We start from the raw sequence: 16,278 nt of genomic DNA, 5'->3' as shown, positions 1-16,278 counted from the left end.
GCATTGTATATTTTTCTTAAGCCTTTAAGTTTTCAAATCAATGGAACTCAAATGAATAAGGCTAGCAGGTTTGGTTTTATTTAAAAACATCTTTCTGTTTGTATTGAATTTAATTTTAATGTTATTCCTATAACAATTTATACTTTGCCATAAGAAGCATATATAGCATCACTAAGATCAAAAGTGGTAATAGTTCAACAATATCTTAGAAATGCTCTGTCCAGGGACTTTATTCTGCTCTTGCAGGGGGATAGATTCAATGACTTTGAAGGAACGGTAGTTTCCCAATTTTCATTATGAGGATTTTCTCTTTTTTGGTATTTTAAAACTTATACAACAGTATAAACCCTTATCCCCAAAAAGAGACCCGTGGAAAACAATCTAACCTATGAAAACCATCCACCTAAACATAAATATTACAGTGGTGGTTACTGTGAATTATTTTTGTTACTAAGGCTTGGATCCATAAGTATCTTCCATATTGTTCACAATCTGAAAGTCTTTGTTTTAATTGTTTTGAGCCGGAACCTAGTGCAATTTTATTGCAGTTTTTGCAATGAATTTATGTCTTGATCACTTCTTAAAAATTAAGTCCTCAAGGTCTAATCTACTGTTTTGCTCAATAAAATGAAGAAATAAATAAATTATATCTTAACTCTTAAAACACGCATTTTTCTCTAGCTATTTACATGTATTTCGCTTGCTCTCAATTCATATCATAATCTTTGTACTGTCTTCCTTTATTTGTACAAACATTGCCTGATCAGTCTTTTGTTCCTCCCCTGGATGTATTTAATAATCTTCTATATACAGTAAAATTCAGTTGTAGTGATCACTGTTGGTAATAATAATTTAGTTATATGGGCCACAAATTACTTTCCAAAACCATTTGCTAGTGGCTCTGATGTGTTCACCACACAATAATACCCATACCCATGGGCATTTAGTTACAAGGATCAAGTTGGAAGTAATATCTTTGACCTTTTTAAATGTAGGAAGGAATTTCACACTTTTTGGAGTGCTATTTGGCTGTAGATAAAGAATGTTATTGGTTTCAAGAGTGCTATTTAGAGCCAATTATAACCTGACCAACCTGCTTTAGGATTACAATTCCGAGAAGAGTTTGCTCTATCTTTGCCAGATGGAGATTGTTCCTTTATATATGTCTGATTTGAGAAGGTAACTGTCTTGCAGATCTAGATGTGGTGACCATTTGCATATAAAAATCAAAACAGATATTGTCAAAATCCATCCTTATAAAAATTACGGAAGAATCCTATTATATGTTTAGTTTCTTGTATTTTAGTTCTGTTCTATTCTGGATTTTATACTGCACCCATTATCACAGCAGCATTCTGATGGAAACTGGCATTATTTCTTTCATCACATATTCACACAATCTGTCCCCTTACAGATTTGACCAGAACTCCTTACTATGACTTTATTTTCTTTGTGCTGTGATCTATTAGGTATTCTGTAATAATTAAACAGCATACTACTTTGAATTTTGCATGGTAAGAATATTACATAAAGGGTTTTTTGGGATGATACATGGTAAGCACTGCTTTAGCAAACAACTGTTCAAATTAAAAACAAAGGGTCAGATTCTGTCTAGACTGACTTACTCCTTGTGCAGCCCTAATGACTTCGGTGGGATTGCAGTGATTCAGGGCAGAATAGGGCTTGAAGAGATCTATGAACCTGTCAAAGGCTCAATTTTGCTCCCATTTCTACCCAGGCAACCACCACTTGTTTCAAAGGTGGTTAGATGGGTGTAAATATGAGCAGAATTTGGCCTGATAGTTGTGTCTCCTATTAACGTTAGAGTAAAATCCATGCTTTCTGTATTGTCTTTATTTAAATAAAATGAAAGTCAAGCAACTTTTTCACAGTACTGTGCGTAAAACAGCTAACACAATTTATATGAAATTTTGTAACACTGTTCCAGAGCTGAGAACTTGCAAGCTAAGTTTCAGCACTGAGAAACAACAGAAATACAATGGATTTAAACTGTGACCCTTAGTTCTAGCAATGCTGGCTGGACTATGAAAGAGAAAATCTGAAGCAGTATATTGTCTGAATTAAAATGTAAGCTCCTTCGGCTTACATAGCTCCATATATTGCTATATTGTCTGTAAAACTGTTATGAACATGTACCGCGCTAAATAAAATAAATAAATAAAAATATATTTTAAGTGCTGCCTAGTGTGGCATTACTACAGGCAAAACAGTTGTTATACGAGCCAGTATCTAGATGACATGAGCCATAACTACTGACAATAACTTTGATCCCTCTCTTTTTCAACTATGTCACTTTGAAGTTTTACATAATAGGCATTCCCTTTTGAACCTAAATCACAACACGATGTTCTGAAGCAGACTATTTTATTGTCCTACTGTAATACCACCAAATTCTGTAGCAGCAAGAACTTTTGACTATATGACAATCACAATCTTCACAATATGACAATCATCCTGTTGTGGGAGCTTTTTCTTCCATTTTGTCTGCCCCCTTACTACAGAATTCTTCACCTTGAAACTCTACTACAACCCATCAAGACCAAAGTGCTGGCAAGTAGTGTAACTGTTGCACCTTTATTCATCATATACATTTTGACAAGTTTCCATGACCCTTTTTTCATTTATGTCCTGCCCTCCTGTCCCATTTTTGGACATGTACACTTTTGGCCCAGTAGCAATTTTGAAATTTTTAAATATTTTTCTTTATTGGGTGCATTTGAACGATTTGTGAGTTTTTTCATGTGTTACAGTTGGAAGATATTCAGAAGAAAACAGGTTTTTTACACATTTTAAGTAAAGTTCAGTAGACAGAGAATAAGCCCTTTTAAAATAATTTACAAAATAAAGCAGATTTGAGAGAGAAAGGCCAACAGAAAGAAAGTTTTAAAATTGCAGAAAAAGGAAAAGAACAGAAATAATTTTAAAAGTGCAGGACAAAGAAACAAACAAAACTTGTTCTACTTGTAAACTGTAAAGAAAGCTTTAAAATTTGTATGGGTTTTACAATTAAAAAAAAATTTTTTTTAAAAGACAACAGCCATAGCTTTGTCATTGCATGAAGTTCACAGATAAGGCCATAGCCTCTAACATGGTAATCTGAAGAAACAGCTCCAAGCCCACTTCCTCGTCCTTTCCTGACTTTTCCCACCTTGATTTAAAACTGTCACGTTCTTTTGCTAAACACACAGTTTTTAATCTTATCAAATAAACTTTTAAAAGTTTACCATGAACTACAGACCAGAAGGATAAGAGAGCTGTTCTGGATTTCAAGGGAATAGTGATAACAGACACCTTTTTTGTGAAATAGTTTTGTAGGTAGCCATTCTTTGTTGGCTATCATGCTTTGGCATCAGCAAGCATTTGTCATACAGAAACTTTATGAGGCATTATTTCCCCCCATACAATGGACTATCAGAAACAATAAATAAAATAAAATTAACAAAAACATTTTGAGGGGCTACAGGCATGGAGATATTTTGTAGCAGCACCATCAAAGCAACAATTACATTTTTTTTGTTTTTGTTTATCATTACATTCAAAGGGCCGTAAAGAATTATTTTTATGTTTTCAGATAACACTTTACATTTTACTTTTATATAAGCTGTAACCCTAGATGTTTTACAGCATTAAATAGTGAGAAAATAGAGGTGTTATGACAACTAAAGCCCTATTGCAGAGTGCCTGGGGGAAATTAAAAGGCACAGCCAAAGTGGCAAAGGCCACAATTTAAGAAGGGTGCAGGGGCTACTTTGCGATGGCCCACATGAGCTACTGCCTATATTCCTAAACACACATGCACAAACACAAGGGGAACAGGACATCCATATGCCTTTTCTTGTTGACAAACTGTAACCTAACAACAGTATAATTCAATACTAAGGATGCAACCTACTTCCCTTTTCACAACCCCCTCACCGCAATATACTATGAAGTTTCTCCTCCACCTAAGAAGAGAGGCCAATGGTATTTTGAAGTATCAACCCTAGATTATTGGCTAAGAAAGTATTGCACAACCATTGCCTAAAAGAGGATGAGCCATTTGAACAGATCTGTTGATTAAAGATGGAAGTGCCATTTTCACCCCTCAAGGAAATGAAGAGGCTGATTTTCAGATACTGCTAATTTATAATTATACACAAAAACTTATTCTACGAGAAAAGGAAATGGATTGCATGGATTTTAAAAAGTTGCATTGTTGATTATATGTAATCTCATAGTTCTGGTGGACTTGATGGTATTGATCACCCTTGGAAAAACAAATTTCACAACTGGGTGTACTTTTTTATTGGTAATTTGTGATTTGTTAACTGGAATAGTTTACAAAGTAAACATTCTTATGTCTGGAAAGAAAACTTTGAGCCTGTTCCACATGATGTGGTTTATTAGGGAAGGCAGCACGTTTGTAGCCCTAGGAGCTTCCACTTTTAGTTTGTTACCCATAGCCATTGAGAGGTATGATTAAAAGGAGGTCTTATGATGCAAGTACAGGGTTTTTCCTACTTATTAGAACATGCTGGCTTATCTTGGTTTCTTTGGGTACCTTGCCAACCCTCCACTGGAATAATAACAATAACTCAGCAGACTGATCAACAATATTTCCTCTTTATTCCAAGAAACAGGTTGTATTTTGCATACGTATCTTTATTACTGTTTTGGTGACAACCATCCTTTATGTGCATATTTAGACACTGGTAAAGTCCAGTAGTCGTAATGTCACTAAGCATAACAACTCAAAGAGATTGATAGTACTGTTTCAGACATTTGTGATTGTAGTCAGTGTATTCATTGTCTGATGGGCTCCATTGTTTATTCTGAAGGGTAGCCGTGTTGGAGTGCATCTGATGAAATGGGTTCTAGCCCACGAAAGCTAATGGCCACAAGGACTCCTTGTTGTTTATAGTGTTGCTCATAGATGGAGAGTGCGCCATTTTATGCAAGGCTGATTGGTTCATTGCCTGGGCAGTCACTAATTCTGTGCTGCATCCCAGCATTTACATGATGGCTAGCAAGGAAATACAGAGGGTTTTCTTTTGCCTTGTTTATGGCTGTCTAGTGAATACCAGAGAGGCCAGATTTAGCCTGTTCAGCCCAAAGCAGATTACAGTCCAAGTAAGTCTATAGCTTTTTAGGATTTAATTACAATTTTTTTTCAATTTTCACACACTTAAATCATAGGAAAAAACATTAACCATTTTAAATTAGACTACCTATTTATCATATCACTTGTTTTGACTTGAGTTTTAAATTTTGTAAGAGAACTACCTCAGGAAAAATATAAAAGTAATACAAAGCTCAGGGTTCAATAGCCCGTGTCATCCTGTGCCCTTAAACAAAAATTCCTCCATGCTTAGGGAGACAGACCAATGGACTTTTGAAACATTAGTCCTAAACTATTGGCTAAAAGAGTATCACACAGTTGCAGCATAAAAAAGGATGAGCGGTTACAGACCTGTTGATTAAAGATGGAAGTGCCTAAAAGCCCCAGAACAAGCGGCTCATGAAGAGACATCATACAGGCGAGGTTATGGGAACTAAAGAAACAAGTATACTGTTGACACATAAGAATTTGAGATGTGTCTTGGGAGCAGGGCAACAGAGATTGCTGCTGTTGAATGTGATCACAAGGACAATGCGGAGGAGAAACACAAGGCCAAATCGTTGACCCAAGTTTTGTTTGAGACTCTGGACCCAGACTACGAGACAAACAATTCAAATGGAGGGTTGTACAAAGATGAGTCACAGGTACATTGTATGTAAAATATTTAGAAACTTGGAGGAGACTTGACAACGGTGGCTCAATTGGCTAGAGCAGGGGTTGGCAACCTTTCAAAGAAGAGCCTTTTTTGTGTGCGTCTTTGATCAAAATATTTTGAGAGCTGCATCACATGTGAAGCTACTTGTAGAGTTAGAATTTATCAACTAATAATAATTGAACATATTAAAGTTATTACTACTCACCAATACTTTTAATGCAACTTCTGTTGTTGCACATCTTTAGAGAGTTGCTCAATGTTTTGTGAATATGCCGTGATTTTCATTTTCAAGCAGGACTCAAGACAAACATCCTGCAGTTGGCTCCTCAGTTTGTTTTTGACAAAATTCAAGTGGGAAAACACTTGTTCACAGAAGTACGTTGAACCGAACACTGAGAGAAGCCCTTCAGCTGACTGTACGTATCCGGTAGACAATTCCAAACGTTGAATATAATCTGGTCTTGCTGTTTAAGGTCGCCCATTTCAGACCATTTGTGTTGTAGCCCCAGGGAGGATTTCTGCCTTTCCAGATTTTCAAGTTCAGTGACAAGATCTTTCAATTTTGAATTCCATAAATCCCTGTCTTGCAAGTCTGCTAATTCAAGTTCAAATTGCATTCTATCGATTCCTGCATATGCTGAAAAATTCAGTGTAGACGTGTCAGCTTCAAGCGGTTTCAACAGAAATGACAAAGTGGCCTTTTCCCTTCTGAACTCGTGAAATCAGTCAGCAAATGCAGCTTGCATTTTGATGACTGTTTCCGCAAGGAACCTAACATCAATGTGATAGTCATTTGTTTGTTTGTATTGCTTCAGTGTTGGGACATGCACTAACATGCCCATCTCAATGTCCCTAACAAACAAAGACAGCTTTCGTTCAAATGAAAGAACTTCTTCCAAAAGCAAAATTGCAGTATTTCCTTTTCCCTCTAGCTTCTGATTCAACACGTTTAAATGAGAAGTTAAATCCACCATGAAATTGAATTTCTGTAACCAGTGAGGATCCGTTAGCGCTGCATATTTAAGGCCCTTTTCTTGGAGGAACACCCTAATTTCCTCAAGACATGATGCAAACCTCACCAGGACTGCTCCTCTGGAAATCCATTTTACCTTGTTATAGAAGAGAATATCAGAATATTGGCTGTTGACTTCTCGAGGACGCTCACAAAACTGCCGATGATTGAGAGCGCTTGCCATTATTTTGTTAACAAGCTGCATGACCATGACCATTTCCATTACTTTTGAGATTTCCTCTGGAAACGATTGTGCACACATAATCCTGGTGGATTATGCAACAAAATGAAATTACATCGTGCTCCATACTTTTTCAAAGAAAAGAAAAGAAAAGAAAAGAAAAGAAAAGAAACCATTGTGTGCCCCCTTCATGCTCGGTGCTCCATCTGAAGCAACAGAAATTATTCTGTTGATGTCAATATCTTTTTGTTTCAGACTTTCAGTGACAGCAGATGCAATATCTTCACCCCGAGTTTGTTCTTTGAGTGGCATCAACGCAATCAACTCTTCTTGAGGACCTTGATCATTAACGTATCTGCCGAGTAAGGCAACCTGAGAAATGTCATCCACAATGCATGTCTCATTGCAGACAATAGAAAAACCTGGTGCTGATCTAATGTCACTAACCTGCTGGCTGGTTACGTTTCTGGCCATCTTAATAGTTCTGTCTTGCAGATAATGGCATTTCTCTAATTTTCTTAACTATTTCATCTTTGTTTTTAAAATTGCCGAAGAGGTCCTCAGATGTTTTAATGAAACATTCTTTCACATATTCTCCATCTGTGAATGGCTTCCCTCATTTGACGATTTCTTGAGCTGCTACGAAACTAGCAGTAGTGGTTCCACCTGGCGCCTTCATCCATTTAGCAAACGTAAATCTTGTTTGCTCTGCATTGTGTTGGAGCTCCTCTACTGCTTTTTTCCTCACATCACCAGCTGGATAGGTTATTTTGTTAGCCTCTAAAGTGCCACAAGTACTCCTTTTCTTTTTGCGAATACAGACTAACACGGCTGCTACTCTGAAAGGTTTAAAAATGTTTCTTTTCAAAATGTCTTTCTAGGTTTGATTTCTTATTGTTGGATAATTTCTCGTTGCAAATGAGGGACAATGGGAGTCCGGATGAACTCACAATAAAAGCGTAACACTCAGTCCAATCATTTTTAAATTCTCAATGTTCATCTTCTATCTTTCTCTTTGTGGTTGTCATTTTATTGATTGAAGGTATTTATCGGATCTGTTTTATTTCTGACTTTAGACTTTTTCAAACTGTTGGAGGTTGGAACATACTAGTAAAGACAGACCACATCCACTTCCGTTTAACAAGAAATTCCAGGAGTTTTATTGGTAGACAACAGTTGCCTTGGTAATGAGCCATTTGAATTTGAATATAAACAGGAGGGGGCTCCGGGCTGGGGCAAGGGATTAGGGTGTAGGAGAGGATGCAGGGTCTGGGAGGGAGTTTGGGTGCAGGAGGGGGTTCTGACCTGGGTCAGGGGGTTGGGGTGCAGGAGGGGGTACAAGGTGCAGGCTCTGGCCAGGAGCTCCTTACCACAGGTGACTCCTGGAGGGCGGTGCAGAGGGCTCAGGCAGGCTGCCTGCCTGTGCTGGCCCCACGCAGATCCCAGAAGCAGTGGGCTGCTGACAGGTCTCTGCGTGCCCCTGGCAGGGAGGGAGGCGGCTCTGCATGCTGCCCCCACCCCCAACACTGTCCTCAGAGCTCCCATTGGGGTTGGATCACAGAAACCCCCTTGGGGCTGCCAACTGATGTGCCAAGACTACTTCTGCCCCTGCTTTCCCTGCCAGCTTGGGACTCCAGCACCCTGTCTTGCGGAGCCAGACATGCCAGTCTACTCCAACACAGACCCAGGGTCTGAACCACATACCCCAAAGCTGCAGACTTAACTGAAAGCAACTTAAGAAGTGTTCCTCTCTTTAACACTCAGATGCCCAACTCCCAGTGGGGTCCAAACCCCAAATAAATCCGTTTTACCTCATATAAAGCTTATACAGGGTAAACTCATAAATTATTCGCCCTCTATATCACTGATAGAGAGATATGCACAGCTGTTTGCCCCCTCCCCCGGTATTAATACATCCTCTTGGGTAATTAATAAGTAAAAAGTGATTTTATTAAATACAGAAAGTAGGATTTAAGTGGTTCCAAGTAGTAACAGATAGAACAACGTGAATTACTAAGCAAAATAAAATAGAACACGCAAGTCTATGTCTAAGAAAACTGAATACAGATAAAAACCTCACCCAGTAAGCTTCCTTTTACAGACTAGTCTCCTTCTAGTCTGGGTCCAGCAATCACTCACACTCCCTGTAGTTACTGTCCTTTGTTCCAGTTTTTTTCAGGTATCCCTGGGGGTGGAGAAGCTATCTCTTGAGTCAGCTGAAGACCAAATGGAGGGGTCTCCCACAGGCTTAAATAGACTCTCTCTTGTGGGTGGAGACCCCCTCCTCTCTCCTATGCAAAGTCCAGCTCCAAGATGGAGTTTTGGAGTCACATGGGCAAGTCACATGTCCATGCATGACTCAGAACTTACAGGTAGCAGCCATGGTTCACATGCTTCCTTAAACGTCCTCAGGTAGACTTCTTATGTGGATTGGAGCCTTACAAGATTCATTGTCCTTTAAGTGTTTCTTGATTGGGCACCTAATTTGCACATTCCTTTCTCAAGAAGCTGACCAAATGCTCTACTAAGGCTACTTAGAAATCAAGCCAGTACATAGCCAATATTCATAACTTCGAATACAACAATGATACATGCATACAAATGGGATTAATAGATTCAGTAGATCATAACCTTTACAGAGATATGTGACATGGCAGATGCAGCATAAAACATATTCCAGTTATGTCATATATATTCATAAGCCTATTTCCATAAAACATTATGGGGGGCACCGTCACACCCTCCCAGTGGCAATTTGGGAATATCAGCCAACCTAGGCTCCACAGACCAGGGTTCTACTGCCACAGAGCCTTACACCAATATTCTGCAATGGGTAGCAGGTCCTGAGGTAATATATGTAATTAATGTACTCCCCTTTCCCTGCACTTCAGCAGAGAAGTAGGCTAAAGTATAGGCCAGAGCTCAGTCCTCTCATGATTTCTTTTTATAAAAATATTATAAAAAGTTAAATCACGGAGAGAGGCCTAGTAACAGACTCACATCTTGCTTGCTGCTGGCCCCTAGTGGTCAGTCATGGCATTGTAGACACTCCATTTTAGTCCCTCCCTCTCTGGGACTAGCAATAAATTCAACATAGGCTTCATATTAGAGAACACTCCTTTATTCAATAAAGAGTCCACCAAGCAAGAAAAGAAACCCCTTCACTTAGGGCTCTGGTCCCACTCTCGTTTCCCGAGTTGACACTTTATTCTAAACAGTCTCTGAAACTTCCTTTAAAGTGAGGAACTCCCAGCTCTCTGCCAGGAGCTGTGATACAGCAGTCTTTTCATCAGCATTATGCAAAGAACCCCCACCCCACCCTCCTCCCTGAAGCTGGTACTCAGCTTTCACCAGTCTTCTATTATTCTTATACAAAGAAACCCCCCAGTTCTCCTCCCTGGAGCTAGGTTGAGAGGAACAGCCTTTACTCTCTACAGGGAGACCACCATTCTCAACTGATTCTCCTCCTTGGGAAAACCCTCATTGAGATCAAATAAGCTTTCCATGAAGCCAGGTACTCATTTAACAATTAAGATTTTGCACTGTGGCACCAAAAGTGTATGTGTGTCAGCTGGACTCCTCAGACCTAGTTCTTCAACCATTTCCTCAGAATCAATTCAGCAACAACAGTCCGAAGAGCCCCATGGCCAGCAGTAATTGCAGTCCTGGTGTCCATAGTTGGTCATCTCCTCCGCTTTCAGCAAGATAGAGAGTCTGGATCCAATGTGGCAGAGGCTCTGGGACCCAGCTCTCACAATAGACACATCTTAGTCCTGTACTGTTCATCCACTGAGTCCACAGAGCAGTCTCCAAATCCTCTTATTTATAACCTTTCCCTAGTGAGCTCTGACTGACTCAGCTTTCAGACACTGATTTGTATGGAATCTGTTAGACTTCTAGCCCTTAATGGAAACCCTCTGCATAGCTTCAGAGACCGCTTACTGAGCATGCCCAGTAACTACCACACATCCCACCCTGAGATACCTCTGGGCCCTTCTCTAAGGGCTTGTCTACACTTGAAATGCTACAGCCCCTCCCTGAGAGGCAGTATCTAGATGAAAGCAGTCTTCTGTCGGCTTAGCACTGTCTACACAGGGGGTAAGGTTGGCTTAACTATGCCCCTCAGGGATTTTTCACATCTCCTGAGCGACACAGTTAAGCCTACTTAATTTTCTAATACAGACCAGGCCTCTGTGTTCTGCTTTGTTCTCTGCACATATACAGATGCCAGAGACAGAGGATTCAAGAAGAAATCCATGTCACCTCCTCACTGCTTCTCTCCCCTCCCTAGGCTAAAAAAAAAAAATGTACAATAAAGTATTGCTACAGTACAAGCATATGTGTTATATTACCACTTGACAGAGGGCCAATGCTGGTGTCAGAATGGGACATTAGGTTTGGAAGGAAGGACAACAATATTTTTGTTCAACTTAAGAAAAAAGCTGTTCTTCTAATTTATAGTGCTCTCTTGCATTGCTGTTTTACGTATAACAAATCTCCTTTAGAAGTAAAAATTAAAGTTTAAAAACCCAAACTATAGCCACATTTCTATAATAAATTTTAACAATTATTTTCACTTCTGTGGCATCATCCCTCCAAGAATCTCATAAGAATATGCTGGATCAAACCAATGGTCCATCTAGCCCAGTATCCTGTCTTCTGACAGTGACCGGTACTGGATGCTTCAGAGCAAATAAATGGAATAGGGCAATTATGGAGCAATCCATCCCCTGCTGTCCAGTCCCAGCTTCTGGCAGTAAGAGACTTTGGGACACCCAGAGCAAGGAGTAACATCCATGACCATCTTGACTAATAGCTGTTGATAGACCTATCCTCCATGAACTTATCTAATTCTTTTTTGAATCCAGTTATACTTTCGGCTATAACATCCCTTGTCAATGAGTTCCACAAGTGGACTGTTCACTGAGTGAAGAAGTACTTTCTTATGTTTGTTTTAAATCTGCTGCCTATTAATTTCATTGGGTGATTCCCGGTTCTTGTGAGACAAGGTGGGCAAGGTAATATCTTTTATTGGTTCTTGTGTTATGTGAAGTGGTAAAATAACTCTTCCTTAGTCACTTTCACCACTCCACTCACGATTTAATAGACTTTGATCATATCCCCACTTAGTCATCTTTTTTCTAAACTGAACAGTCCCAGTCTTTTTAATCCGGGGACTGCATATGCAAGCTGCTCCATACCCCAATATATTTTGTTTTCCTTCTCTGTACTTTTTCCAAGTCTAATACATCATTTTTGAAATGGGGCAACCAGAACTGCATGCAGTATTCAAGGTGTGGGCATATCCTGGATTTAAAACACTTTACCAACACTTATCCTACTTTACAGATAGGGAGCATGGGTAGTTTAAGGGTACGTCTACACTGCAATCACAGGATGCAATCACAGTCAACATACTCAAGAAAGCTTTAATCTAGCTATCTTGGGAGCCAGAACAGTAAAGCCATGCCAGTACAAGCTTCAGTGCAGGCTGTAAAAATCCTCCCAGAACCCTCGGTTATTTCTCGCTGGGCTAGCCCACACAGAAGCTCACGCTACCAGAGCTGCACTGTTGCACTGCCCATCTAGCTTAATTAAAGGTAGCTCAAGTGTCTTGGCTCAAACGGCAATCACAGAAGTGACTGCAGTCTAGATATACCCTAGGTGGCTCTTCAAAGGTCAGATAGTGAGTCTACCATAGATCTAGGAACAGAATCCAGTGCTATCCTTTGTATCTAGATAAATAATAGAGAAACTGATTTTCTGGAAGGCCATGGGGTGGGGGAAATAAAATCTTTGCTCTACTGTCAGGTTTTACAAGTCATCTGAAATCTCTTTTCGTATTTGAGATCTTAGTGATTAACTTAAAGATTTTTCTTACTGCATGCCAAGTAGATCCAGCCGTCAGTTCAGATTTTTCGAGCAGAATGACATCCTTCATGCCAGCCTTGGCCAGGTGGTAAGCAAGACTTACACCAATGCAACCACCTCCAATAATCACTGTCTCTGCTGTATCTTTCCATTTAGTTCCCAAGAAAGAAGATGGCTTTTCTTCCCTGGAAAAAGAAAGTCACAAACAGGACACAAAATTGATCTTTCATCTTCTCATCTAAGCTAGTAGTTAAAAGTTACCTTTAAAAATTGACCTTTATCTAGTCTCGTCTCCTGTATCTCACATGCCATTAAATTTCACCCAGTCACCCCTGTGTTGAGCCCAGTAAATTGGTTTAGACTAAGCATTGCAGTCCTCAGGAGACTAAACAGTTGTATGACACAGGCAGAGAACAGAAGAGACTGAGGTGTTACCAATGCCCAGTGCCCTTGCAATGGCAGGTAACTGATTAGGTTTGATATGCCAGATGATACCAGCTGGTAATCCATGCTCTATGATGCAGAGAAAGGTGAAAGAACCCTAAGGTCCCTGCCAATCTGAACTGGGGGAAAAATTCTTCCTGAATCCAGATCTGGAGATCAGTAAGACCCCGAGCATTTGAGCAAGACCACCAGCTAGGCATCTAAGGCAGAGGACCCTCTATACCAGTGGTGGGCAACCTGCAGCCCGCATGCGGCCAGACTGGGTAATTTGCTGGCAGGCTGCAAGACAGTTTGTTTACAATGACCGTCCTCAGGCACGGCCGCCTGCAGCTCCCAGTGGCTGCGATTTGCCGTACCCGGCCAATGGGAGCTGTGGGAAACAGCAACCAGCAAGTCCATGCGGCCTGCGCCGCTTCCCACAGCTCCCATTGGCCTGGAACGGCAAACCGTGGCCACTGGGAGCTGCGGGCAGCCGTGCCTGCGGATGGTCAATGTAAACAAACTGACTCATGGTCCACCAGTGGATTACCCTGATGGGCAGTGGGGCGACCACAGGTTGCTCACCACTGCTCTTTACCATCTCATAACACTAGATGATCTGGTGGTCCTTTCTGGCCTCACACTCTATGTCTGTATGATACTGGTTCACTCGGTCCAGTGCCCCATCTACAACAGTGGCCACCCTCTGATGTTTCAGAGGAAGGCAAAAAACAAAACAAAACAAAAAACCCAGCTTCTGGATCATTTTTGTGGCCCTCCTTTGAACTTTCTTTAGTATTTCTACATCTTTCTTGAAATGCAGACATTAATACTGGGCACAGTATTAGTAACAGCGTTACCAAAGCTGTGTACAAAAGCAAAATCACTTCCCTACTTCTACCTGATATTCACCTTTTGTAGCTCATGAAAGCTTATGCTCAAATAAATTTGTTTAGTCTCTAAGGTGCCACAAGTACTTTTCTTTTTGCAGATACAGACTAACACGGCTGCTACTCTGAAACCTGTCACCTTTTTATGTATCCTAGGATTGCATTAGACCTTTTACCACGGCTTTGAAATGAGAGCTCATGTTGAGGTGGTTACCTATGATGACCCCTAAATCCTGTTCTGAGTCATTGCTTTCCAAAACCAAGTATCCCTGTAGGTATAACCTGAATTCTTTGTTCCCAGATGTATTACCTTTAATTCAGCTTTGTTAAATCCATTTTGTTGGATTGTGACCATCTAACCAAGTAATTCAAAGCACTCTGTAACAGTAGCCTGTCCTCCTTGTTATTTATTACCCCACCAATCTGCAAACTGTATCAGCAAAGATATATATATCATGGTCTACTCTAAATCATCGGTAAAAATATTCAATAATGTTGAATCAAGAATCAGTTCCTGGTGGACCCCTCTAGAAACATCTCTCCATTAACTAAACACCGGTCTCCCTCCCCAGTGGCCAGTCTCCTTAGTGGAGGGAGCCGGGTCCGCCCCGCACAGACCGGGAGGGGGTGAGAGCTGTTAGTGAGATCGTTTTTGTCCATCTAAGGTGTACCCTGATGGTTCCACTTAATGCAGTTTTAAAAATCAGAATGTCATTTGGTACTAAACCAAATGCCACAGAGAAATCCAGGTACACTAAATCAACATATTTCAGAGTAACAGCCGTGTTAGTCTGCATTCGCAAAAAGAAAAGGAGTACTTGTAGCACCTTAGAGATTAACCAATTTATTATTTATTCATCCGATGAAGTGAGCTGTAGCTCAGGAAAGCTTATGCTCAAATAAATTGGTTAGTCTCTAAGGTGCCACAAGTACTCCTTTTCTTTTTGTAAATCAACATAGTTGCTGTAATCTTGTTCTTTTAAAAAAGGTAGCTCTTGACAAGACCTACCTTCCATAAAAACCATGCTAAACTGGCATTAATTATATTTTTAGCCTCTAATTCTAGAGTCCCAGATTAACCAGTCCATTATTTTGCCGAGGATTGATCTCAGGCTAAAATGGTCTGTTATTCCCTTTCTAAGCATTGGAAATGCCCTAGCATTCCTTTGGAATTTCCCTAGGTTTCTAAGATTTGTTAAAAATTAAAAGTAAGTGGCTCAGAGAGCTCCTTGGTTAGCTCCTTTAAGACTCTGGGGTGTAATTATGCAGCGCTGCCAGGAATAGGTTTAATTTTAGCACTAGCTGCTAATATGGATTCCCCTCTTCACCTGTAATGAAGCCAAAACTGTCCGACGCCTTTTCACTAGTATTTTAAAGGCTTCCTCGCTGTCAAACCCCGCAGACTAGTGTGATTCGAGGGTGCCTCTTTTCTGACAATTGCAGCACTTAACTTGCCGTTCAGCTGTTAAAACCATGAAGGGAATGGCTCGGGCAGAGTTTAGGGATAGGGAAGACCTATATTCGGTCAGCTCGCCCGCCCTCGCCTCTGTCACTCGGGGTCATACAACAACTGCGGGGGGAATAGCGCCTGTGCACAGGGAAGCCCTCGCCTCGCGAAGTACTTCCATCCGCACCAACATTTTCCCTCCAGAAAAACCCGAGGAGAGCGCGCGTCGCGAACCACCCCCACCACAGGCTGTAGCCTGCAGGCAGGACTCACCGCCCCGCAGTGCAGGAGCCGCTGCTAAGGGGGCGCGCCCAGCGGGGTAAGGCGAGCTCTCGACCTCGCAGCTGGGGTGGGAGCAGCCTCCGGGCTCCTCGCAGCATGGCGCGTGTCGGACCCTCGCAGGCGCTGGGCTGGGCTGGCTCACTCGGCAGGGATGGAAACGGTCTCCCTCCCCAGTGGCCGGTCTCCTTAGTGGAGGGAGCCGGGTCCGCCCCGCAGCGAGCGGGAGGGGGTGAGAGCTGCCTTGCGGCGGGGCGGCACAGAGCTACCCCCCAGCGAAGAACGTCCCTGCTGCCTTCCCTGTCAGCGAGTGTGAAGTTACATCACGTCGGAGGGGAAAGGGGCCAAAGCGCCGCGCGCCCGGGGCTCACACGGCATTGGCAGCCCCGCGGTGGGGCTAG

At 41.3% G+C, this 16,278-nt stretch overlaps 1 protein-coding gene and 1 pseudogene across 2 annotated transcripts in view; one reads left to right on the top strand and one right to left on the bottom strand.

Moving 5' to 3' along the window:
* Positions 1-16,278, bottom strand: part of DMGDH (dimethylglycine dehydrogenase) — a 75,270-nt gene that overhangs the window by 57,735 nt on the left and 1,257 nt on the right. Inside the window, exons 1-2 of one of the 2 annotated variants that reach the window (XM_048849673.2) lie at positions 15,872-16,256; positions 12,849-13,023 (exon numbers count right to left, since the gene is read on the bottom strand). In XM_048849673.2, coding sequence (XP_048705630.2) covers positions 12,849-13,023; positions 15,872-15,978 — 282 coding nt within the window. In that variant the 5' untranslated portion in view covers positions 15,979-16,256. Of the gene's footprint in view, positions 1-12,848; positions 13,024-15,871; positions 16,257-16,278 lie in introns of those variants that run through there. The other variant, XM_048849674.2, reaches the window with a different exon arrangement.
* LOC125636825 (sphingosine 1-phosphate receptor 3-like) lies at positions 1,545-7,333 on the top strand (annotated as a pseudogene).

Source organism: Caretta caretta, chromosome 5 (genome assembly GCF_965140235.1).
Source record: "Caretta caretta isolate rCarCar2 chromosome 5, rCarCar1.hap1, whole genome shotgun sequence".
Classification (NCBI taxonomy): domain Eukaryota; kingdom Metazoa; phylum Chordata; order Testudines; family Cheloniidae; genus Caretta; species Caretta caretta.
This window is presented reverse-complemented; position numbering and strand designations above follow the sequence as displayed.